The following is a 27236-nucleotide window of genomic DNA, read 5'->3' as shown; positions in this document are numbered from 1 at the left end:
GTATTTACATTTGTTCCCATTATATTTTTGCTTTAAATTACGACGGAAATATCAGGAACCTAACCCCGGCGTAAACCGAGTCCTACCTGTACTCTATTATTTTTATATCCTACGTCATAATTATTAGATAATCTTTGTCTTTTTACAACTTTTCAAACATATATCAACCATACCCCGTCTTGCCCCGGGCACGGGGCAAAATGGGGCACGTTACATTCTTATAACAAATTATTATTTAAAAAACTGTAATGACTCGTTATAAATTTCAAATAGACGATAAATCCACACGAGGTTCCTCCATGTGTTTGTCCCTTCCACATGCCTCCAAAGATTAAGTTCCCCGTTCTGCTCTGGGCTCCCCTAAGTTTCCAAAATGTTCCAAGTGAAGTCTGCTAAGTCCAAGTGTCACCCTCACACTTTCATAAGAAGACAACTCATTCCTGATTGGTTAACAAACTTACAGACTCCAACTAAGAATGATATAACATTAATTTCCATTTTCGTAAGGGTCCGGGTTTGGCGTGAAGAAGCACCCCCTCTCTCATGAAAGAGAGAGACCCTCACAACATCCGCACAACCTGGTTTCGTACGCTTTCGCCTGAATGTAACTCTCATTCGGGTAATAACAGAATTCAGCTAAAAGCAGGGAGATTTAGATGCGAGATCGAAGATTAAGTAAATCCCTAAATATGTTTCCTACTCACGTACCCTAAGGGCGGTATCGCGCTAGGATGGCAACGGGAGGCCATGGCGCAGCTGCCAGCATCTCGGCCAAACTCAATGCATTAATTTAGTAGTCATACCTGGCAGCGCTTCCAACTTGGCATCGCTGCCAACCAAGATGCCAACTTCAAATGCTACTGGCATCACTGCCACGGCCAAGGCCAAGTCAACATCACATGACAGTCTGGCCAGTCCATTGACGTCCGTGCGTGAATGTGCTTGTGTGTATTTCTGTTTCTTCCAAACGTGGATAATTTCGACACAAAAAAGATTGATAATTGAAATTCAGTCCCGACCATGGGATTGAATACGCAAACCGGGACTTGAAAAACAGAAACTGGGTAGAACTTGTGGAGATATTTGGAGGAGGAGATTTATTTACAGTAGAAAAGAAAGAATTAGCTAAGAAGTGTTTCTATGGCTTTATTTGTGGGGCCGCTTTCCAATATGGCAACTTGATTTATAAGTTTCTTTGTTTAGCAATCTATATATCTATCTATATATCACAAATAATGTGAATTAAGAAGAAACCTGCTTTTATAATGTTTTATTAAATAAAGTTTGTTCATGTAATATTACATGTAATTTGCAAGAACTGAAACATTACAAATTCAATAATGGTATGGACGTGCAAAGTGTGTGTGTGGAGAATTTTTCTTACTTATTTATTTGTTACATAATTGAAATTCACTCCAGGTATGTAGTTTTGATGAAGGTAAATCTCATTTTCTCAAAAGTGATAAAAGTGGACATTTCTCCTTGCTAATAGCCCTTCATTTCGTGATCTCATAATGTCGATCCATCTGTTCGCTCGACTGGCGGCTTGTCTGGCGTCTTTTTTCTGGCAGCTGGACGCCATGGCATCGCTGTTGGTGTCGCTGCCATGGCATCCTAGTGCGATACCGCCCTAAGGGCTACTTTCAGCACTTAGGGGCGAAAGTCCACATCCGTTGTAAAATTTATTAAACATCTGCAACGAACAGAAGTGACTTAAAACTTATCTGAGGTTTCAGTTTATCGTGTAGATGCATGATATCATTTTTGGTATTTCCTAGGTTAAACTGTCTTCAACATTAATCGTTGTCACAGCCCATAATACCATAATCCTCGCTTTTGTCGTATTTATCATTGGAATTCAACTGGCACTTAAAAAGTTTCACATTAACAGTCGGTCAGCCGGATTACCGTACGTTAAACCCTGAAGGCGTGGCAAATAGAACACGTGATTTGTTTGTTATTTATTCCACAACTTATTTGTGTTTATTACTAACCTAACAATAATATAAATAACGAAGACAAATAATATCCTTCAATGGCCTTAACGTTTTGAATCATCCTGTATATACATCTACTGAGCATTGTGCTCTCGTATCGCTGTGACGTCACAGTTTCGTGACGCTGTAGTCGTCCAGAGAGAACAGAACGTTGTCTGCGTAGACTGCTCCCCCTGATTGGTCCTTGATTGTGACGTCATTGGAACTCGTCAGCGCGAGGAACTGGTCCCTGTGCAGCCCTGCGAAGTGAGGAGACAGTTGAATGACGCGGAAACAGAGTGACAAACGTGCGAGACGAACTCCAAGTTGCTGAGTCCGCCTTGAGAACCTGACAGTCGCCCAGCTAGTCAATCAATTCCCCCCTCCCCCCAGCACTGCAAAGATTCGAAAGGAATTCTGTGGCTGAGATAAAGGACGTTGTTGAGGGAAATATGCTTGGAAAACGTCCACTTGAAAGACATAGAACGAGATGGGAGAATAACATGAAGGTGGGTTTTAGGGGGAGCGGATTATGTGGGCCGAACCGCTGTGCTAGTTTGTGCCTGACAGGTGAGACCCACCGTTCATGGCCTCCAGGGCAACGAGGCTGCCCGAAGTCTTGAGGTAGAAGAAGCGGTTGTCGGCGATGGTTAGGCGCTCCGGGTCTTCCACGGGGACCACCTCGTTTGTGAGGAGTGGCAGCTCCCTCAGGGACTACGCAAGACACAGACAAAGCAGAGGTCTCACTGAGAGAGAAGCTGATAGTCGCTCAGATGGTCAATGAACACAACTGACACTGGACCCTGTCCTCGGCCAATTAAATTACGTACATCCACGAAGTTAATTCGAGGCAAAGGGATTTGGGTCCTGAACGAGATATGTCGTTCGTAGCAGTGAGAGGGTCGTGTTTCCTTACCGATATCTTAAGTGTCTTGTCGTCGTCCATGCTCAGACAGACGTTCGTACTGTGATGAACGGGCAGAACCATCTTCGTCTCGTCGGCTTCCGCGTCCGTGTAATAAAAGAGCGAGAAGACAACTGAAACACAATGCGTCGTGTGCATTCATCACGCCCGAGATAATATTAAAGTGGATTTTTCAAAAGACAGGGCGTGAGATTGGATTCATATGTCTCATGATAATATTAAAGTGGATTTTTCAAAAGAAAGGGCGTGAGATTGGATTCGTATGTCTTATGATAATATTAAAGTGGATTTTTCAAAAGACAGGGCGTGAGATTGGATTCATATGTCTTATGATAATATTAAAGTGGATTTTTCAAAAGACAGGGCGTGAGATTGGATTCGTATGTCTCATGATAATATTAAAGTGGATTTTTCAAAAGACAGGGCGTGAGATTGGATTCGTATGTCTTATGATAATATTAAAGTGGATTTTTCAAAAGACAGGGCGTGAGATTGGATTCATATGTCTTATGATAATATTAAAGTGGATTTTTCAAAAGACAGGGCGTGAGATTGGATTCATATGTCTTATGATAATATTAAAGTGGATTTTTCAAAAGACAGGGCGTGAGATTGGATTCATATGTCTCATGATAATATTAAAGTGGATTTTTCAAAATACAGGGCGTGAGATTGGATTCATATGTATCATGATAATATTAAAGTGGATTTTTCAAAAGACGGGGCGTGAGATTGGATTCATATGTCTCATGATAATATTGAAGTGGATTTTTCAAAAGACGGGGCGTGAGATTGGATTCATATGTCTCATGATAATATTAAAGTGGATTTTTCAAAATAAAGGGCGTGAGATTGGATTCGTATGTCTTATGATAATATTAAAGTGGATTTTTCAAAAGACAGGGCGTGAGATTGGATTCATATGTCTTATGATAATATTAAAGTGGATTTTTCAAAAGACAGGGCGTGAGATTGGATTCATATGTCTCATGATAATATTAAAGTGGATTTTTCAAAATACAGGGCGTGAGATTGGATTCATATGTATCATGATAATATTAAAGTGGATTTTTCAAAAGACGGGGCGTGAGATTGGATTCATATGTCTCATGATAATATTGAAGTGGATTTTTCAAAAGAAAGGGCGTGAGATTGGATTCGTGTGTCTTATGATAATATTAAAGTGGATTTTTCAAAAGACAGGGCGTGAGATTGGATTCATATGTCTTATGATAATATTAAAGTGGATTTTTCAAAAGACAGGGCGTGAGATTGGATTCATATGTCTCATGATAATATTAAAGTGGATTTTTCAAAAGAAAGGGCGTGAGATTGGATTCGTATGTCTTATGATAATATTAAAGTGGATTTTTCAAAAGACAGGGCGTGAGATTGGATTCATATGTCTTATGATAATATTAAAGTGGATTTTTCAAAAGACAGGGCGTGAGATTGGATTCATATGTCTCATGATAATATTAAAGTGGATTTTTCAAAATACAGGGCGTGAGATTGGATTCATATGTATCATGATAATATTAAAGTGGATTTTTCAAAAGACGGGGCGTGAGATTGGATTCATATGTCTCATGATAATATTGAAGTGGATTTTTCAAAAGACGGGGCGTGAGATTGGATTCATATGTCTCATGATAATATTAAAGTGGATTTTTCAAAAGACAGGGCGTGAGATTGGATTCATATGTCTCATGATAATATTAAAGTGGATTTTTCAAAAGACGGGGCGTGAGATTGGATTCATATGTCTCATGATAATATTAAAGTGGATTTTTCAAAAGACAGGGCGTGAGATTGGATTCATATGTCTCATGATAATATTAAAGTGGATTTTTCAAAAGACAGGGCGTGAGATTGGATTCATATGTCTCATGATAATATTAAAGTGGATTTTTCAAAATACAGGTCGTGAGATTGGATTCATATGTATCATGATAATATTAAAGTGGATTTTTCAAAAGACGGGGCGTGAGATTGGATTCATATGTCTCATGATAATATTAAAGAGGATTTTTCAAAAGACAGGGCGTGAGATTGGATTCATATGTCTCATGATAATATTAAAGTGGATTTTTCAAAAGACGGCGTGAGATTGGATTCATATGTCTCATGATAATATTAAAGTGGATTTTTCAAAAGACAGGGCGTGGGATTGGATTCATGTGTCTCATGATAATATTAAAGTGGATTTTTCAAAAGACAGGGCGTGAGATTGGATTCATATGTCTCATGATAATATTAAAGAGGATTTTTCAAAAGACAGGGCGTGAGATTGGATTCATATGTCTCATGATAATATTAAAGAGGATTTTTCAAAAGAAAGGGCGTGAGATTGGATTTATATGTCTCATGATAATATTAAAGTGGATTTTTCAAAAGACAGGGCGTGAGATTGGATTCATATGTCTCATGATAATATTAAAGTGGATTTTTCAAAAGACAGGGCGTGAGATTGGATTCATGTGTCTCATGATAATATTAAAGTGGATTTTTCAAAAGACAGGGCGTGAGATTGGATTCATATGTCTCATGATAATATTAAAGTGGATTTTTCAAAATACAGGGCGTGAGATTGGATTCATATGTCTCATGATAATATTAAAGTGGATTTTTCAAAAGACAGGGCGTGAGATTGGATTCATATGTCTCATGATAATATTAAAGTGGATTTTTCAAAAGACGGGGCGTGAGATTGGATTCATATGTCTCAAGATAATATTAAAGTGGATTTTTCAAAAGACAGGGCGTGAGATTGGATTGATATGTCTCATGATAATATTAAAGTGGATTTTTCAAAAGACAGGGCGTGAGATTGGATTCATATGTCTCATGATAATATTAAAGTGGATTTTTCAAAAGACAGGGCGTGAGACTGGATTAATCTGGCTGAGGTTGACATTAGAGTGGATCTTGAAAAGGAAAGCGTAGATTGGATTCATATGTCTCATGATAATATTAAAGTGGATTTTTCAAAAGACACGGCGTGAGATTAGATTCATATGTCTCATGATAATATTAAAGTGGATTTTTCAAAAGACACGGCGTGAGATTAGATTCATATGTCTCATGATAATATTAAAGTGGATTTTTCAAAAGACAGGGCGTGAGATTGGATTCATATGTCTCATGATAATATTAAAGTGGATTTTTCAAAAGACAGGGCGTGAGACTGGATTAATCTGGCTGAGGTTGACATTAGAGTGGATCTTGAAAAGGAAAGCGTAGATTGGATTCATATGTCTCATGATAATATTAAAGTGGATTTTTCAAAAGACAGGGCGTGAGATTGGATTCATATGTCTCATGATAATATTAAAGTGGATTTTTCAAAAGACAGGGCGTGAGACTGGATTAATCTGGCTGAGGTTGACATTAGAGTGGATCTTGAAAAGGAAAGCGTAGATTGGATTCATATGTCTCATGATAATATTAAAGTGGATTTTTCAAAATACAGGGCGTGAGACTGGATTAATCTGGCTGAGGTTGACATTAGAGTGGATCTTGAAAAGGAAAGCGTAGATTGGATTCATATGTCTCATGATAATATTAAAGTGGATTTTTCAAAAGACAGGGCGTGAGATTGGATTCATGTCTCATGATAATATTAAAGTGGATTTTTCAAAAGACAGGGCGTGAGGGTGTGGACTGGATTAATCTGGCTGAGGTTGACATTAGAGTGGATCTTGAAAAGGAAAGCGTAGATTGGATTCATATGTCTCATGATAATATTAAAGTGGATTTTTCAAAAGACAGGGCGTGAGGGTGTGGACTGGATTAATCTGGCTGAGGTTGACATTAGAGTGGATCTTGAAAAGGAAAGCGTAGATTGGATTCGTGTGGCTCAGGAAGAATTTCAGAGGGTTGTTGTATGAGCGCGAACTTACGTTCTGGGTCGGAAAGACTGTCGGCTTGCAGAGTTTTGGTGGTCAGTCGGTGGCCCTCGTCACCCTGGGTCACGCACAGGTACACGTTCTGCCCCGCGTTCTTCAGCCGCGCCTCGTGGCGATCAGTGAACACCAACTCCGGGAAAGACTTCTGCTCCATGCCGTGCGGAATAGATCACTGGCCTACTGGCCGGCGGGTGGCGTCGCTTATAAACCTCGGGGCTTGTGTTTCCCCGGATCGTTTTTGGAATTGTGGCGAAATACGACGCACTTCCTGTTCGTTTAATCTGGACGGCGGGAAGTTGGGATTTTTCCCTTCGGCTTTCAGACTGGCTCTGGGGTCAATCCAGTCGGTGCACTGGCAGCGTCAAGCTGACTGCTCAGCTCAGTCCTGTACCACCATTATTCGTCCTTTGAAGCCCAGTGGTAACTAAAAGTACCACCTGCTTCAACAATCAATAAATCTGCATTTTGTGTTCATGGATTTCGTATGATTTTCAGTTAAACAGCGATTATTTCCTTAAACAGCGTTAACCAGTTGATCTTTGTAATGGTGAGGCGTTGTGTTTTCTTCGCGGTACGGACTGGATTCTTAAATGCTATTTAGACGAGCTTCGGCTTCGAAGGGTTAATTAATTATCAGATTAAACAGCGATTATTTCCTTAAACAGCGTTAACCAGTTGATCTTTGTAATGGTGAGGCGTTGTGTTTTCTTCGCGGTACGGACTGGATTCTTAAATGCAATTTAGACGAGCTTCGGCTTCGAAGGGTTAATTAATTATCAGAATAGAAATCTATTATTTCCTTAAACAGCGTTAACCAATTGATCTTCGTAATGGTGAGGCGTTGTGTTTTCTTCGCGGTACGGACTGGATTCTTAAATGCTATTTAGACGAGTTTCGGCTTCGAAGGGTTAAACCAATTTTCACGAATTGCTGAGCGGAATGTTTTTTAAGCAAATGGCGAAAATTACGAAATTATGAACTTTAAAAATTGCATTCATTCATCTAGTATTAATAGGCAAATTGATTTACAAATGATGGAGTGGACGGACATGTAAGAACAATATATAAATGTGACATTTTATGTTCGTAATCGCTGTAAAGTGGAATTCTTATTCAGTGGAACTGTCGTGGGATTACGCGCGTCATGAGAGTCGGTTTGTCAGAAGTTGCACTTGTTTGCGCAGGCTGAGGTAATTCGTCTCTTTACATCACAAGGAAACGGAAGTTGAAGCGACATTACTGCGTCACTAACGCTGTGTGGTTTGTTCCGTAAACGTCGTGCGTGCTTTGCCACAAAAGTAGTGATAACAAATAAGTTCTCTTTTGCGAATACAAAATTCTTGTCATACCCGTGGTTTTAAATACATTAAGATGGCTGTCTTGTGGGTTTAAACGCCGTGAGAATCTCGAATCCTACAAAAATATATGACTTCGAAAATTCCAACATGGCCGGCACACCAAGTTCATATCGGAGCACCTTTACAGTAAACCACTGAAACCATAATTATGCCATTGGAAGTTACCCCAGACTTTAACAAAAAAATGTGGTATACAATTAGTAACATCAACATTGCAAATGCACGAATTTCTAAGGTGGAACCATCCAAAAATAAAAAATACTACTACTCCGGCAATTAGTTATAATAATCGTTAATATATTTAAAACTGCAAGCAGTGAAACAATTTGAGTGCTTTCAGGGTTTCGATATGACCCCACCATGCTGATCACTGAGCTAACCTGATATTCATTGAGTAACCAAATATAATTTTAACAACACGCGAGCAGTAAAGTTTGAAGTGAAATTGTCTGTTTAAATTAGGTACGAGGTGCGATCGGAAAGTTTCCAGACTGCGCGTATAAAAACCCGTACACTTATCTCAGGTATTAAATTCATCCATCACCCTAGAAATAGTTCCCCTGGGAGTGAACACAACGATCCCAGCGCCGCTGCCAAGCCTGGAAGCATCCCTGGAAATCTTTCTTTGTCAGCCTCTCAAGCACCATCTGCGATTCTGCCTGAATCTCTTCTATCGTCTCAAATCTCCTTCCCTTTAGCTGAATTTTCATCTTTGGGAAGAGGAAGAAGTCACACGGAGCTTAGAAAGGAAGTTGGGGTCGGTTCTTGCAAGATCTTTGAGCTCCTGACAAACGAGAAGTCAAGTCGATTCTGCTTCTGGTCCTCAGACAGGAGCCTTGGCGTCGCATGTGGAGTTCTTCCTTTAGAATAAATCAGCTGACAGGTCCCATAGCCTATCCCAACAATGTCGCACAAGTCGTTGATGGTACGACGTCGATCTTCGTGACATTTTCGGGCGTTGTGCTCGAAGATGGTCGTCCAGAACGCTCGTCATCATCGACAGAGGTTCGGCCATTTTTAAAACGTGAATGCCACACAAAAGTTTGCGGACTCCCCAAATGCTTGCTTTAGCATTTCATAGGTTTCCGTAGCCGTTTTGGCGAGTCTTTGGCAAAATTTGATGCACACGCCATTCCGAAATCGCAGGAGGGTCGGTGTAATGCACTACCAAAACGCCCGTAACTAAGAAACAAATGCTAATTCGATGATGCCGGCTGGCACACTGATTCACTATGAATGTAGGCCGCACCCCCTAGCGGCAGAAGCTCGTACTACATCCGGTTCGCCCTCTATTGACACAAGTCTTGAAACTTTCCGATCGCACCTCGTAATAAGATGTTTTGTTTCATTAATACTTTTATCGAGACAGTGGTTTGGCTTTCGATAAGTAACTGCAACCTACTTCTACCTCTGATCATTTGATGTTAACGTCAGCTTTCAGATACTCAGATAATGTTCGAGGGAAATAAAAACATTAAATATTTTATAACTAATATATTTGCTTACAAAGTAAATGCATTGAAAAAAAAATGTTATGACTTCATAAATGCCATTTCAGATCACTTACAACCTATTATTAACATTTAAAAGCTAGTTAATAAACAAATCTTGGCTATTAGTTGCATTTAGTAACATAAATACGTCCAGAAGCCATCAGAAATGGTACGGCCTCACGCTGCGAAAATTCTGGTGCATTTCCGTTGGCTTAAACTTTTCAGAAAATAGTTTCATACGAAATGTAACAAACTGTAATTGCACAAGAAATTTGTTGTTTGTAAAAAGGCAGGATATTTCAGTGTGATGCACACTCAAATAGGCACAGTGCGTTCATGATTACGGACAAAGCGATTTCTAAACTTCTAAATAATCTTCACAATTTACAAATTCAAAAATAAATACGATTCTCCCGGAAATGTGTGTTCAGGGTTACAATACACGGACAACTGAAAGTACCAAACCCCAGCGTGTCCTGAAAATTTCCACGGTTTCCTCCGGGTTTCTCCAATATTCAAAATTCCGGTACTAACAATATTCATTCGCGAAGTTATTTAATTATGGCCAGAAAATGCATATAAACAGATTTTTTTTCATTCTTTGTTAAAGATAAGGCTTTACTCTGCAATTGTACCAGAATATTCCGAAAAAAAATTGCTAATACGAGATTCGAGAGCGATGTTTTTGTCCGAGTACCTGTTTCTAAAATATTTGTCTTGTAATTCTACCAATCGTTGTGCTGTATTCACATTGATGGATCACAAAACAAAAATACAGGAACTTCAAGTTATACCAATTTTAGACAAAATCCAAAAATTCCAAAACCAATTTTCATACAGCGTGTCTCAAGAACGTACAACTAAAGACGTTCTAACAAATGCTGTAATGCCAACCTAGAGGGAAGACTTGGAGGACCTTTATTCAACTAGAGGCTGAGACATGTAAGATGATGATGAAGAAACTTTGTGTTCTTGCTGAAGTATTTGATAATGGGCTTCAAAGTAATCAGCAGCATTTTGATGAAGTTAGTTTCCTGAAATCAACTCAGTTCACTGTCTCGCGTTCTCTTTTCATTTCGAGGGCTACGTGACCTTTCTCGATAAACCGACAGTGAAGTTGATATCACGGCTTCCAAAATAAAACTGATTCATATTCCAATAACAAATAATACAATTAAAAACCATTAATATTGGTACTAATGGTTTTAGCTTGTTATGATTGCAGGTTTAATTTCCAATTTCCGTCAATTAGCCATCGTATTCGCCAGAGTTCAGTTGATAAAATCTTGTAAAACATGCTCTCATAGAGTTTCAAGACAAACAACTGCGAATTCGGCCAAACTTTGGCTTTCAGAGACGAGCTGTTGAATGCTTCGACAAGCACTGCACATGCCATCTTCAGGGTGAATGTGTAATGGTAACTGTAAACGGTGGTTTCGGCTTTACGTGTCAGTGGATTAGCTCACGGGAATGCGAAGTGTTTTCATGAAAGTTGTCTTCGGCTCCTGTTACACTAGCATGATCAAAGGTTTTCTTCAGTTGCATCCAAACATCCACAACTCGGAGCATTCCATCATGCCTCGTGATTCGTAAAATAATTTTCAAGTTGTCCACGTCGGAGGACAAGATTATTATCCAGTCCTTTTCTCCGGATGTCTGCGAGTGGATTTCAATTAAAATTAATTACTATAAATATGTGTTTCGTCATATAATTAACACAACTTAAATTGATGAAAGGCTCTCGGCTTACGAGTCGCGTCTGATGGCTGAATAAACCATATCTTCCGCCAACGTTTCGAGAGCAATCTCTGCTCTCATCCTCAGGGCTTCCGATCCTTTGTAGCGTGCCGAGTTTCCATCTTTCAATATTATTTTTACTTTTTAAGGTTTACATGCGTCATGTTTGTGTTTTTGATTAAAATATATAATAAAATTCAGGTCAATACACAAAACTTTATTTGGATGTTAAAATTTAAAATTTAAATGTTAAAATTTTAAATTTGCGCCATTCATCACTATAAGGATGTTACAATAACGGGAGGATCAGCGGAACACATGTTACAATAATGAATATATTGAATGGCATGCATTATAATATAAAATAGTTTTAAAAAACAACACCTGAAGATGATGTATTACATCGAAACATGTTGTGAAATGAATGAAAGCGCTCTAATGTAACATCCTTATAGTGATGAATGGCGCAAATTTAAAATTTTAAATTTTAACATCCAAATAAAGTTTTGTGTATTGACCTGAATTTTATTATATATTTTAATTATTTTTACTGTATTCAGCCTGCGATGCAAATTTTAATGGAACATACCGCACTTTATAAAGTCGTAGCTCGGCTCCAGGGTGGGCGAAAGACTCTTGGCCAATTACGAAGAACATAAAACCAGGAAACACCAATCACCTTCAAGCATAGTTCGGCGATAGTTCGAATTTTTATGATTTCTTATCAAACCCCGAAACTGTGATGTCATTTCTGGTACAGATTGCACCAGATCTTGGTGCAGGTCGAGTTAGTTCCTCGAACCGAAAACCTCGAAGCCTACGCGCGCTAATTCGTGTTTCTTCGCCGTTTTTCTCCAGTAGGTCTTAGTCTTGCCGAAATGTTTGAGTGAATTAATTTTCTGTGCCAATAAGAACATGACAGTCGCCATTTATAGTCAACAACATTCGACTCGTGTTTCATCATTTCTACTGAGCGTTGTTTAGTCATTTAAGGCTTTGACCGGGATGTTCTTTTGTTAAATCTTATGTGGTACCGCCTGATTCGACTTCTAATGGTTAAGTGAAGTGTTTTCTTCGCGGTACGGTCTGGATTCGTAAATATTATGAAGACGAGCTTCGGCTTCGAAGGGGTTAACCAGCTGATTTTCGTAATGGTGAGGTGTAGTGTTTTCTTCGCGGTACGGACTGAATTCGTAAATAATATTCAGACGATCTTCGGTTTCAAAGGGTTAATTAATTATCAGAATAAAAATCTATTATTTCCTTAAACAGCGTTAACCAGTTGGTCTTTGTAATGGTGAGGTGTAGTGTTTTCTTCGCGGTACGGACTGAATTCGTAAATAATATTCAGACGATCTTCGGCTTCGAAGGGTTAATTAATTATCAGAATAAAAATCTATTATTTCCTTAAACAGCGTTAACCAGTTGGTCTTTGTAATGGTGAGGTGTAGTGTTTTCTTCGCGGTACGGACTGGATTCGTAAATAATATTCAGACGATCTTCGGTTTCAAAGGGACTTTGTCTTAAACCTTGAAAACATTTACGACGCACCTTTCATCTAGTGCACGTACCAATTAGTGCCTTAAAGTGGGCACAACGCGACTCACTCAGAACGTGACTAATTTTGAAATACGTAAATGTTTTTGCAGGTCGAAGCCAGTTTGGTACTTTCATACATTTAAAATATAAATAAAACCACGAAAGAAAAGTTCCTGATTGGGCGTGGCATTCCCCCGACAGACATAAATACGATCTGATGATAACGAATGACATTACAAGAGAATTACGCTCGTAATGTCTCTGAACACAAGTCTGTAGAATCCTAACCATGTTTTCGTTCTACAGTCCTGCTCCTTTGTAGGTCCGAATCGCCAGGATGGTGCTCAGCAGGTACAAGGCAGCGTTCACCAGACCGATGATCTGAAAATCACAACCGATCACAGAACTGCAAAGGCATTTGAATTTTATCATCAGTTTTTTGAATCAGATTGAATAATTGATTTCACAATTTATCTACGACGTTAACGAAAATCCAAGAAGTTTCGTGGTCAAAACTTTTCGAAATTCCCTTGCGGTTCAATCCGTCTTAACCTTCATCACCAATAACTTCTTTGACGTAAGAAAGTACGACTTCTACGAAAGTCGCCTACGAGGTGCGATCAGAACGTTTCCAGACTGCGCGTATAAAAACCCGTACACTTATCTCAGGTATTAAATTCATCCATCACCCTCGAACTACTTCCCCTGGGAGTGAACACAACGATCCCAGCGCCGCTGTCAAGCCTGGAAGCATCCCTGGAAATCTTTCTTTGTCAGCCTGTCAAGCACCATCTGCGATTCTGCCTGAATCTCTTCTATCGTCTCAAATCTCCTTCCCTTTAGCTGAATTTTCATCTTTGGGAAGAGGAAGAAGACACACGGAGCTTAGGAAGGAAGTTGGGGTCGGTTCTTGCAAGATCTTTGAGCTCCTGACAAACGAGAAGTCGATTCTGCTTCTGGTCCTCAGACAGGATGCGTCGCATGTGGAGTTCTTCCTTTAGAATCAGCTGACAGGTCCCATAGCCTATCCCAACAATGTCGCACAAGTCGTTGATGGTACGACGTCGATCTTCGTAACATTTTCGGGCGTTGTGCTCGAAGATGGTCGTCCAGAACGCTCGTCATCATCGACAGAGGTTCGGCCATTTTTAAAACGTGAATGCCACACAAAAGTTTGCGGACTCCCCAAATGCTTGCTTTAGCATTTCATAGGTTTCCGTAGCCGTTTTGGCGAGTCTCTGGCAAAATTTGATGCACACGCCATTCCGAAATCGCAGGAGGGTCGGTGTAATGCACTACCAAAACGCCCGTAACTAAGAAACAAATGCTAATTCGATGATGCCGGCTGGCACACTGATTCACTATGAATGTAGGCCGCACCCCCTAGCGGCAGATGCTCGTACTACATCCGGTTCGCCCTCTATTGACACAGTCTTGAAACTTTCCGATCGCACCTCGTATGTCGTCGATTTTGTAATTACGCGAAATTCTGCGTTCCCCAGTTACTTTCTCTGTAAGATCCAGATATTTTGTTTCAGACACTTGTACTCTACGTTACTTGAACAGAATTAAGACACAAATGAACTTCAGTTTTATTTGACAGCAATTTTCAGGCACGTTTTGCAACTCTGCAGAGCCTCTGTCAAAAATTACCCCCAGCTTCTAAAAGATTCTTGTTCCTCGGAGTACTTAAGTTACTTCTGAACGCCTCTGATGGTCTACGCAAAGAAACAACCAAGAAAACGTGACACCTCCTTAAATTTTCTACTCGTAATCTGTCCTTTGGTGAGTCTGAAGACGCCGTCAGAATTCAATTTCAAGCGTTGATGCAGGATTTGAAGTCTTCACGGCGGTGAGTCTGAAGACGCCGTCTTCTGGGTTGTCGCGTCGTGGAATCCGGTGGAAGTTTGCGGACAATCAGAGGTCCTCGCTGCCTCCATCAGCAAGGACCTCTGAAACATCGGTATAAACTCCTACCGGATTCCACGACGCGACAACCCAGAAGACGGCGTTTCTTTCTCTGTGCAGATACTTACAGCTGCAGCGAGGTAGGCGTTGTAATATTGACTCCGATCGTGGTCCTTGATCTCGACCAGCAAAACAATTCCTGCGGCTAGGTACAATGCAAATGCAACCACGTGATATATAACTTCCTGTAACACCAAAATACAAATTTTTCTCAGAATAAATGTCACTCACTCGTATTAAATTTTATGTTAATTATGGAGAAAGGCAAATATCATAAGAATTGCATTTCGGGGAGACCACGTCTGTCCATGGAATTGCATAAGTGTAAAGAGATTTTTACGAAACTTCGTATCAGGAATGCTTCGTAAAGTAAATCTGAAAATATTATGTCAGAGTTTTTGAACCCTTCGGAATCTAAATAATGTTCGCGCTGTTAAATACTTGCCAAATCAAAATTTTTTTTTACGAGTACACACTTTTTATGAAATATTGAAATTAATCATTAATGGGAAATTACGCGAAACTTTCATATATTTTATCTGTAATAATACTAATGCATATCAAATCTAAAACTTCTTGACGATGGTGAAGAGTCAATTCAATAAAAATTTACTTGGATATTATCCATCGTCTAGTAAAATATAAAATATAAAACGTAAAACGACGTTTCGGAGATGGGGCTCTATCTCCGTCTTCAGGTTCCTACACAGTTGGGCCCACTAGATAGAGCTAATCCGGAGATAGGGATTAGCTCTATCTAGTGGGCCCAACTGAGTAGGAACCTGAAGACGGAGATAGAGCCCCATCTCCGAAACGTCGTTTTACGTTTTATATTTATTAGACGATGGATAATATCCAAGTAAATTTTTATTCAATACTAATGCAGTTTTTGACTTATTTCGAGTTGTAAACACGGGGCATGTTTTTTGTATTTTAAATGTAGAATGACCTTTGTTAAATCAGAACCAAGTTTCGCGTAATTTGCATCAGGTCATGTTCCGTCCCAGAGATACTCACAAAGAGGGTCTTGTGTATCATGGATGCTGTGAGAAAAGAGAGAAGTGATGACAGCAACAAACACGTGGTGGTGATGAGGAACGCTGTGGCAATCAGCAGAAAGAACAGAACCTGAGTGAAATATATTGGGTTCACCCGATATGAGTTGTTGTTGACGTAGGCAGCCACCAACCCAACGCACACACAACCCAGAATCTGCAATACAAATCAGAATGGCTTTAATTAAATATTATTATTTTGTCTGTCGTCTGCCAGAGTCGGTCAGTAGGACTTGTACGTCACAGACATCGAAGTCGGTGGCTGTTCGTGGCCACAGGACAGAGGCCAGCGCTGGTCTGCAGACTCGGTGAGAGATACGATAAATGCACACCCCCAACTCCACGACTTAATGGTGTGCCAGTTCGTATCTCTTCACTATAAAAAAGTAAATTAAAAACTAAACTTCCTACTGCACGTTTGGCTAATCGAGGGTCCACTAGAGAAGCTTTTAAAAAAAATTTAAAGTCCATTACATTTCATTTAATCAATTAATTAATCAGGCTGCATTGCATCTGGATATCTTCCCGTGTAGCCAACTTCAAATTATTTTCCTTTTTAGGTCTCCTGGCGTCGTTAGGAACATCGCCGACACGATCCGGGGAATTACGTCAACATGTCGTCATTCAGAGAGAGAGACAGAGAGAAGGTCACTGACCCCCCGAACTGGGTCAAAGCTGTTGAGGTCCGGACATCTTACAGCCGAGAAGGCTCAGTCAGTACAGTCATTGGCTACGTACTGGACGACCGGGGGTTCGATCCCCGACGGGTACGGCGGTACGGACCGGATTCTTAAATATTTTAGACGAGATTCGGCTTCGAGGAGTTAATTAATTATCAGAATAAAAATCTATTATTTCCTTAAACAGCGTTAACCAGTTGATCTTTGTAACGGTGAGGCGTTGTGTTTTCTTCGCGGTACGGACTGGATTCTTAAATGCTATTTAGACGAGCTTCGGCTTCGAAGGGTTAATTAATTATCAGAATAAACAGCGATCATTTCCTTAAACAGCGTTAACCAGTTGATCTTTGTAATGGTGAGGCGTTGTGTTTTCTTCGCGGTACGGACTGCTTTCTTAAATGCTATTTAGACGAGCTTCGGCTTCGAAGGGTTAATTAATTATCAGAATAAACAGCGATTATTTCCTTAAACAGCGTTAACCAGTTGATCTTTGTAACGGTGAGGCGTTGTGTTTTCTTCGCGGTACGGACTGGATTCTTAAATGCTATTTAGACGAGCTTCGGCTTCGAAGAGTTAATTAATTATCAGAATAAAAATCTATTATTTCCTTAAACAGCGTTAACCAGTTGATCTTTGTAACGGTGAGGCGTTGTGTTTACTTCGCGGTACGGACTGAATTCTTAAATGCTATTTAGACGAGCTTCGGCTTCGAAGGGTTAATTAATTATCAAAATAAAAATCTATTATTTCCTTAAACAGCGTTAACCACTTGATCTTTGTAATGGTGAGGCTTTGTGTTTTCTTCGCGGTACGGTCTGAATTCTTAAATATTATAGACGAGATTCGTTCTCAAAGGGTTACATCTGTAAATAACTAGTTTGTTTCTGAGGTGTCTGGTGTCTCCCAGCTGTTCGTGACTTTCTGCTGACTTCTGAGTGATGATACGTCATACTTAAATAAGTTCCACTTCACGATTCGCCGTCTGTCATTTGCGCAAACGCGAACCAAAATGGCTGCTACATACACAAATATGACGTCAGCAACTGTCGCGAAACAAAAGAAACACGGCGCGCGATCATTTCCGTTCGACCTACAAAAGCGAGAGACCATTTGTGCTGGAGTTAGACGCTCGGGGTTCGATTCTCACCGCCGCCTTTAAAACTCTCTCTGGGGTCGGCGGCACCCACGAGGGAAGTGGCCAGACCGTGAAGGTTCAGAATGCGTGGAGTTATTCCTCCGCCCCCCACTCACCCACCTCTGGCTTCGTGGCGTCGGGAGGAAATGCCGAAATCTTACGAACATTGCCGAATACAGATAACGGCTTAACGTTCGTACGAATAGTGATTTTTTAATCAACTCTATTGAAAGAAGGAAGTATTTTGTAAACAAGCTCAAAATATCAATGGACAGACACCTATAAGTAAGTGAAGTGGACCAGATGTTATCAGGACGATGAAATAGACGAGGCTGCGATGGGCGGAGACGAGAAATACGCACAGAATTTTAACACGAAAACCCGACCACTCGGCTGGTTGACTCTTCTGAACGCGGTAAAAGATTTTCGTGTTCAGTGAAACGCGAATTTCCGACTTCTCTGGGCGACTATCAGCTTCTCGAGAATGACAGTGCTGCATACAGTCTGTTAGCCGAGTTTCAGCAATTTCCCGGTTCGTTAGGCGAGCTAACGAGCTCACTGCATCGCTGGCGACTGAAGCCGTGTTCCGATTAGCTCTGCCTGTAAACACACAGTTCGCCGCTTGGGCTCGTGCCAACTTTGCGGCAGTCTTACAGTCGCGAATGATGTCACCGTCAGTCAGAATTCCTCCTGATCGTGCAAGCGCACGCCCACACACACAGCGTGCTGTGAGTTATCAGGCGCTCCACCGCGTTCGGTTTCCAACAGCAAAACCCTGGTCGCTCACCAGGTCAAGGAATTTCCCCACCTGGACCACGTGTTACGTCACCGTGTTCACAACAGCTCGTTGCCTGGTAAAAAAAGTGACCTACGTTTCGGATGTTCTCCCTGCTTCCTTCATCAGGGCGGCGAGTAAGCCGCGCCCATATCACGATAAAACTAGGGCTCCACACATTCGCCCTCTATCATGTGAGCGGACAACAGAGTGCAACCTTCGGTCCGAACTGTCGAAGTAATTCAATTCTGTGGCGTCTTCTCAGTTCGGACGGCGCCGCCGCGAGATTACTGAGCTCTGAAGGCACCGTTAAACATTTTAACGCTGCTCCGTGACGCACGGGTTTTCCCGACGCCTTACGTCACCTCCTTAGACACAAATATCACCGGACGTTGCGGCCGAACGATTACCTCTAACTTTGAAGCAGAATCTCGCCTGAATAATTCGTATTTAATTAGAATAGTCCGTACCTCAAAGGAAACAACGCGTCTCCATGACAACGTTTCAGTTGGTTAATGCAGTGAAAGAGAAAGTTGGAGGAAGAGAGAAACACGGGGGAAAGCAATGAATGAAAGAACAGGGACCCCAATCAACATTAATGAGAACCATCGATTTCTCCTTGCGTTATTTAATAACGTTATATCCGTTTGCTGCGTTTGTTTGTCAGTCAGGAAACGAGTCGATTAGTGCCTTGGAAAAGCCGTGCGTTCCAGAACGTCGGTGGTCAAGGCCCGGGCGTTTCTGCGACGAACATCCACGAAGTCGACGCCCACAGGACCGCAATCCTCACGACGACGGGCACATTATTTCTGTCCTGGAAAAAATTGCCTCAGAAACAGGCGAACGCACGGACGGTTGGGCCAATGAATGGCGTGGGTTACGTCACAGGGACGAGATTAATAATAGAAAGTAGGCCGCGCACTCTTGACACGAGACGAGAGACTGTGGACTGGACATGATCCTCAATCAACCGGGTCCACCCGCATCCCATCCCAAGGTGGCATTTTTCGAAGAATTTTTCCGTGTACCGCGATTCTTTCCACGTGCCCAGCCCATCGCGGTCTGTTGCACTGCAGGGGAATTGGTCACGATTGGGTTTGTCGACGTCCGTATTCTGGCTACCTGAAGATGGAGGCAGCATGTTGGTCTCTAACTGAAGGTCCACACGGCGTGACAAACCAGAACAATGTCATCTTCCCCGCATAGAGAAGCTCCCGTTCCATCCCCTACGCGTCTGTGAGACCTGCCCCTAAAGCGTTCGCCCCGAAAACAACAGCTGTCTTCAGGGCGTTCATCATTGAAGTTGGTAGGCAATCGTTTTGCATCGAAAGAAAGATTCGATTTTTACGAAAAGTGATCACCAAACCCGCACGTGACTGACCTTGAACCGGTGTAAAAATTAAACAAATGATCACGGCGCCGAGCGTCGGCGGACGATATGTCGAGGAGGGCCTGTCCCCAGATTTTCCTCAGGCGCGTTGTTGCGGCCTGAGCGTCGCCTGATTTGGGATCGTCGGGGGACAGTCCGACGACGGAACTGCCTGGACGGAAACCTTGGGGTGCCACGAGATTGTAGTTCATTAACCCAACCTAACGTAACCTATCCTAACCTAACCTGATCTAACCCAACCCAACCTAACCTAACCCAACCTAATCTAAAATAACCCAACCCAACCTAATCTAACCCAACCCAACCTAATCTAAAATAATCTAACCCAACCTAACCTAATCTAAAATAATCTAACCTAACCTAACCCAACCCAACCTAATCTAAAATAATCTAACCCAACGCAACCTAACCTAATCTAACCCAACCTAACCTAATCTAAAATAATCTAACTCAACCTAACCTAACCCAACCTAACCTAACTTAACCTAATCTAACCCAACCTAACCTAATCCAACCTAAACTAACTTAACCTAACCTAATCCAACCTAACCTAACCCAACCTAACCTAATCCAACCTAAACTAACATAACCTAACCTAATCCAACCTAAACTAACATAACCTAACCTAATCCAACCTAAACTAACCCAACCTAACCTAATCCAACCTAAACTAACGTAACCTAACGTAACCTAACCTAACGATTCCGTACCATCTCCGCCAGTTTGAGCAGCCCCGCGCCGGTCTTGAGGTAGCCGGTGTTGAGGATGATGGCCGTCGACGTGGTGGAAGTCGTGGTCCTGCTGATCGTGACGGAGTGCGACATCATGAGGAGTCTCGTTCACCTGCAACCCGGCACAACACGATGAGTCATCGTTAAGAGAACTGAGTCCGAAGGTCGCCCGGGCCTGCGAAATGACGTAATTTAGGTCAGATCCATAATCGGCGATTCACCGACACGCGCTGAAGGGACTTCGGCGGCGAAACGAGGACACGGCCGCCGTCTGAACGTTCTGCCCCACTTACGTACATCGCGGCGGGAAACGTTTTTCGTGCCCGGTTTACGAAATAAACCGAGTCTTGTGTATGAACATCCTCTTATCAAGTTAGGAACTCGTCTGTTCAGACGAAACTTCGTTTGAAGCTAAGTCCCCACTTTTAAAGCCGTCCCGCTATACGCCATGTAGGCGCTTGGGGGGAGATGATGTATAGCTCCTACTCATTCTTAACCTCGGCACTAGATGGGGGGGAGTGGTCAGTGTCACGCCCTGGCCGGCTTTACCCCCGGGGAAACGACCCCCGGTACCAATTGGACAGGAGGCTGGGTGGGTCCCAGAGACGGTCTGGACGCAGAGGCCAGAGGAAAAATCCTCTGGCCCCGTCGGGGATCGAACCCCGGTCGGAATCCTACTTAAAATTATTTGTTTAAACATGGCGACCGTGTGAACTTTCAATCTGGGATTCTCATAACTTGTTCTGTTCACCAACATATCATGATGAATAAAATCAAGGCTGATAAGATGGACGGGGAATATAGCACGCATGGAATAGTTAAGTACGTGGGCTGCAAAATGTTGGTTACGAAGCCTTTAGTGCAAGTGACAGACCACTTGAAAGACCAAGGCATAGATGGCAGTATAATATTAAAAGAGGTTGTGAAGTTGTTGACTGAATTAAACTGGCTCAAAGTAAGGACCGGTGGCGGGCTCTTGTGAGCACGGTAAGGAACCTTCGGGTTCTCTCCTGCCGCGGTGTGAGGTCCACGCGTGGCTCACGAGACCCTGTTATCCCTGTCGTCTCCTTTCTGATTTCCGCTGGCCGCCCACCGAAGGCATCGCCGGTCGACGGATGCATCGTTCTCGTCTCTCCTCAAGGTCACGCCATTTTGTTACAAGGCTAAAGGTGACGATCATTACCGAACAATCGATCACCTATCAGACGTTCTGAAAATCGTACACAATATTATTAAAGCAGTAATTCGCGTACACGGATTAAAATTGTTACGAGTTGCGTCTATCTGTGCTATATAATTCGCTGTCAAGGGATTTTGGGCCTTAAGGGATAACATCTATGAACACGTGTCTTATTACAATCGTTGCCATGGTAATGCTATTTAAACATCGCCTGGGTCATAAATCCATGCAATCCGTCGTATTCCGAGGCTTTGCTGCTGTTTTCGTAACACAAAACATTTTTACGGTGAAGGGTTGTAAGCCCTACGCCCAACCCCCCAAGCTGGAGGACCACTCCTTGTCGGCTGTCCGCGATTGCTTGTTCAATATATTCGTAGCTAACCTCCATAACAGGGACCCACCTAACATGAGTTGGTTAGTTAGTTAGTTAGTTAGTTAGTTAGAACGTGTGTCTTATTAGAATCGTTGCCATGGTAACGCTATTAAGGAATGTTGTGACTCATGGAATTTCGCATGATTCTTCACGTTACTTAATTTACTAGTTAATAATAATGTGTCACAATTAAGAAAGAGGCCACTTGCCAGACCTAGGAGTAGATGGGAGGATAACATTAAGTTAGAAATTTGAAAAGTGGGGTGTGAGAGTGTGGACTGAATTCAATTGGTTCAGTGCAGGATCCAGTGAAAAGCTGTTGTGAATACGGCAATGAACATTTGTGTTTCACGAAATTTCAGCTATTTATTGACCGACTGAGCAGCTGTTAGTTTGTCAAGAAGGACTCAGATCCATCGACAGAAAACGTAAAATGGGTAGAACCTGTTGAAATGGTTGCAAAATTTCGACTCAAAGACGGGAGAAATGCATGGAACTGTGGAGTGACCAAAGAAAACTTTGTTGTGGCTGGGACACGGCCACTGGACCCGAACCTAGACGTTTAGGGTTTCAGAAGTTTGGTCACCCGCTCCCCTGAAGCGAAATGATTATTAACCCTTTGAAGCCGAAGCTCGTCTGAATATTATTTATGAATTCAGTCCGTACCGCGAAGAAAACACTACACCTCACCATTACGAAAATCAGCTGGTTAACCCTTTGAAGCCGAAGCTCGTCTTCATAATATTCACGAATCCAGACCGTACCGCGAAGAAAACACTTCACTTAACCATTAGAAGTCGAATCAGGCGGTACCACATAAGATTTAACAAAAGAACATCCCGGTCAAAGCCTTAATGGTCTTTACTTTATTTTACCGATATTTTTAATTATGGTTATGTTGGCAGTACCTTTTCTCTTATCACAGTCGTGAATTGGCCATGCGAGGAGAATTAAAGCGGTTTTAAAAAGTACGGAGACACAGACAGGCTATTAAAGCGTCTTACGAAAAATTAAAGCTACTTAAGTTATTGTATCCGGTAGCTTGTCGTACTCGTTAACGGCACAGACCACAGAGACGAACGGATGATGCAGGTCGGATCCGTCATTGTGGCAACACTGTTCGTAATTCTGTTGTTATATTTGCGTTCTAAAGCCGGGTGAGTATTTTAGTCGTGTCTGTGATGAAATCGTTGGCCTGATCTTTGTCTTGGCGAATTTTAACACGTGGTTTACGAAACGCGGAGCGTGTGAAGTTTCAGACAGGATGCGATGCGCCGGAACGGCCTTCTCTTGTTTCACAGGATCGGAATAAACCAGTTAAATAAATAGGTGACCGGAGTTGGAGGACGTAAGATTTCAGTAGCACTCAACAATGGGGCGATTCAAATCTGGAAGGCTAAACATTGTCTTATTGTTCAAGTCTCATTGCCCCAATGTTTATTTATGGCTGATGCAAATCTTGTAACAGGACAACTTATGATAAATTATTCTGTCGTCATACACGAGACGAAAAAATGTAACCCATAAAAGCCCACTGGTAATAATATCTACCACATTCCTCAACATTCAGTAACTATGCATTTTTACCCACAGAATTTATTTATGAATTTCGTATGACTCTCAGTTAAACAGAGATCATTTTCTTAAACAGCGTTAACTAGTTGATCTTCGTAACGGTGAGGCGTTGTGTTTTCTTCGCGGTACGGACTGAATTCTTAAATGCTATTTAGACGAGCTTCGGGCTCTAAAGGTTAATTAATTATCAGAATAAACAGCGATTATTTCCTTAAACAGCGTTAACCAGTTGATCTTCGTAACGGTGAGGCGTTGTGTTTTCTTCGCGGTACGGACTGAATTCTTAAATGCTATTTAGACGAGCTTCGGGCTCTAAAGGGTTGAATTTATTGGTGCATTTGTTCTCAACAGTTTTACGTAACAATGTACTTCTTCAACAAGGGGAAGATTCCGTAACAATCGATTTGTGGTGACCAAGACATAGGAATAGACCCTGAAAAGAGACCATTTGAGATACCAAGCCGTAAGTGGGATTAAGACATTAAAATTAACCATAAAAACGGTGTAAGACTGTGGATTGGATTCATCTGGCTGAGGATATATCCACTTCCTGCCCTTGTATATACAAAAATATACCTTCAGGATCCGTAAGGCCAGGGAATTTATTGCACAGCTAAGCGAGGGTCAGCTTGCCAAGAAGTTGTTGTTTGGAGTTGTGTCCGCCCAGTCGGTATGCTCCTAGTCCTTTTCCAGCTGCAGATGATTCATTTACGTGTTCACAAGTTCCGTTACTTTTAAAATGAATTTCTACCGAGCGCGTGTTACAAACAACAGGTGGTAGGCCTGTATCCCGGAAGTGGAGGTCGTGAAGTGTGACATCGTGCATGTGCGTGGTTAATGACTCTGATACGCCAATCGACTGCCAGCCAGCCAGCCACGGCTTCAAACGATGCAAAGTCGATTTTACTGTTAACCTGGGGTACTAGTTACAATGACATTGTTGTCCTCTGTCAGTTTGATTTATGGGATTTTTCAGGACAGCCAACATATTAAAATAACATCAGAATTTACCCTTTCGCGGGATATTAATTGCCGCCTCCTTCCCCATTCCACACACCGTCCAAATTGTTGGGAGGGAGGGTTGATTTTTATTGGAAAACCCGCCCTTTCCAACGGCGTGATGCCGAGGTTAAGAATGTGTGGAGCTTTTACCTTCACTCCTCCATACATCTTCACGGAATAGCGCGCAACCTTTAACACTGACACACTTTCCCAAAACAGCCAGCCAGCCAGCCCACGCTTATCACGTAAGCATAGGAGCGTGTCAATAAGGACGACAATTAGCTTTATTTGAACGAGATTCTCGCCCTTCTGCGTCCCACGCATTTCGGTTCAGCATGTCGCCCAAGGTGACAGTCCCCCCCTCACTCTCCCTTCCACACGAAATGTCGTCGGCCATTTGAATGAACACCTGACGTGAGACCAGCGCATGTGGGCGTGTACCATGAGGGGCGAGGCTTTTCGTGGTTTTCCCGAGTCTTTCCAGACTGCACGACTTTCATGGAACACGAAGTTTCATTACACTTCACAGTAGCTAACCATCGAAGACTGCTGAGCCAGCTGAATCTAATCCACGCCCTCATCCTGTTAATTTTTTAAAATCCACTTCAATATTATCTTCACACATATCTTTAGTTTTCCGTAGTAGTCTGCCACCTTCAGGCTATCGGATGAACATTTTGTTCGCATTTGTAATCTTCCGATCTGTGCTACGCGCCCCGCCCATCGTAAGTTTTAATCACGCTGATAATATTTGTGCGGAAAACACAAATTACGAAGCTATTCATCGTGACATTTTGCGTTCTGATACTAAATCTGCTTTTAACACAATTTAGATTCCGGAATAAAAGCGGTAAACGAAAAGGCACGACCTGTAAAAAACGAGGGTTCAGACGCGTGATTGGAACAGCCAAACGGTTAACGCTCGTCGACTGTTTACGAGTTTTGAGAAAATCGATAAAATATTTCAGCGCACGAACGAAGGTTGACACCAACACTTTTACTACGCCGTCGAAATGCGCACTAACACACTTCACATCCAGCAAGTACACGAACAATTAGTGCAGAACTTCAGTGTCAACAAAGGAAAGCGATGTAATTACCAACCTGCTACGAGCAGCTGCTTGGCAGTCCAACACTCAGCGACAACTCGGCTACGAGTGGCAAATCGTTCTGGCCACTCCCAGGTCTGGGCCGTTGTAGCGTCGCCTTTCTGGCAGAGTCCACCAGGCGGCCGGCGCGAGAAGCTCCGATACTCGAATCGGACAGACATTGCCATGCCCACAAGAGCCCGCCACTGGGCACTGTCCCGAGCCAGGTCAATCCACTTGAAGTCCACTTTAAATAAAAGTTCGTGTTTTCCGTGTTAGCCCGGCTAACAGTTTTAAAGACGAAAAATTAGACGTCTTTTGTATCTGTTTCGTGCTTTGTACTCGCGAAGTCCCAGGTTCAAATCTCGGTCTGGAGATGGGCTATCCTGAGACTGGGGGGTCTTTCGTGTTTTTCCTCAGTCCATCCAGACAAATGCGTTTCCAAAATTCCAGATGCAGGTTCTGAGGGATCACATTTCTGATGAAACCCACAAATTTTAAGAAAAAGAGGGGGGGTTCTGGCTTACAGAAATTGTTGTTTCAGTGTTCGGAAGAAGGATTTGTAAAATCTTTGGTGTCTTTCCTCGGCATTAAAAATTAGTTGTTTTGTTTTGGGAACGTTCCCAATGAAAAGTTAAAAAAAAATACCCATCTGCTATGCTGCGTCTTGACTGTCAATACATTGTAAGGTCTCGGCAGCCACTGAATGGATTTTTCACGAAATAGTGTTGCGGAGTTTCATTAAAAAATTTCTCTACGCATTTCTGATTCTGAATAATTCAACAGTGGAGCAGGAATCTTTTAAACAGAAGTTGCGTAAAAATTTAAAAGTGTATTTTTTACACTTTACATTTTTTTCGTCTCAACTGTCGTGAAGTTAATGAAATACAAAGGATTTTGTGATGAATCTCTTTGTAACGTAAGATCACATTTTACACCGACAATTCTGCTTATCAGTTCCGCATGTTTTTATATACATAAACAAGGCACTGATAACAGAGCAAACATTCCAGATTACGTTATGCACACATTTTTTAACTTGTTTGTGCTTACGTACTTATAACGTATTATAAACAGTTTCTCTCGACCTGGAAAAGGCAGTTCATCCTCTGATTCTTTTGTGTGTGTGTGTGTGTTCTGTGTGACGACAGGTCCATATGAACAGGATCCTTCCATCCTTTTCTCGGACTGGGACCTGTTCATATACGTTCTTGGCAGATGATCCAGAAGTGGTTTGCCAACGCCTTCTTCTGTGTGTGAGTGGAGTAATTGTTGGGATGCCACGGAGGAAAACTCCGTGTTGCCTAGACCACGGCCTTGCCCAACACAAGTTATAAATTCGAACCCG

General features: G+C 42.0%; 2 protein-coding genes across 2 annotated transcripts; both read right to left on the bottom strand.

Moving 5' to 3' along the window:
* Positions 1 to 1255: 1255 nt before the first annotated feature.
* On the bottom strand, positions 1256 to 8693 carry LOC110834916 (uncharacterized). Its single transcript, XM_022074568.2, has 4 exons — positions 6804 to 8693; positions 2893 to 3014; positions 2558 to 2690; positions 1256 to 2236 (listed from the first exon to the last, which is right to left on the bottom strand). The coding sequence occupies exons 1-4, from the start codon at positions 6961 to 6963 to the stop codon at positions 2106 to 2108; spliced, it is 546 nt and encodes a 181-aa protein (XP_021930260.1). The 5' UTR covers positions 6964 to 8693; the 3' UTR covers positions 1256 to 2105.
* Positions 8694 to 9646: 953 nt separating this feature from the next.
* Positions 9647 to 26034, bottom strand: LOC110834917 (uncharacterized). The gene is made up of 5 exons (XM_022074569.2): positions 25905 to 26034; positions 20650 to 20782; positions 15922 to 16116; positions 14973 to 15089; positions 9647 to 13317 (listed from the first exon to the last, which is right to left on the bottom strand). Exons 2-5 carry the CDS (start codon positions 20764 to 20766, stop codon positions 13237 to 13239), a joined length of 510 nt encoding a protein of 169 aa, XP_021930261.2. The 5' UTR covers positions 20767 to 20782; positions 25905 to 26034; the 3' UTR covers positions 9647 to 13236.
* Between the last annotated feature and the right edge of the window lie 1202 nt (positions 26035 to 27236).

Source organism: Zootermopsis nevadensis, unplaced genomic scaffold (genome assembly GCF_977971745.1).
Source record: "Zootermopsis nevadensis isolate Lab colony 2312 unplaced genomic scaffold, Znev_1.0 Znev_ptg000057l, whole genome shotgun sequence".
Taxonomy (NCBI): Eukaryota; Metazoa; Arthropoda; class Insecta; order Blattodea; family Termopsidae; genus Zootermopsis; species Zootermopsis nevadensis.
This window is presented reverse-complemented; position numbering and strand designations above follow the sequence as displayed.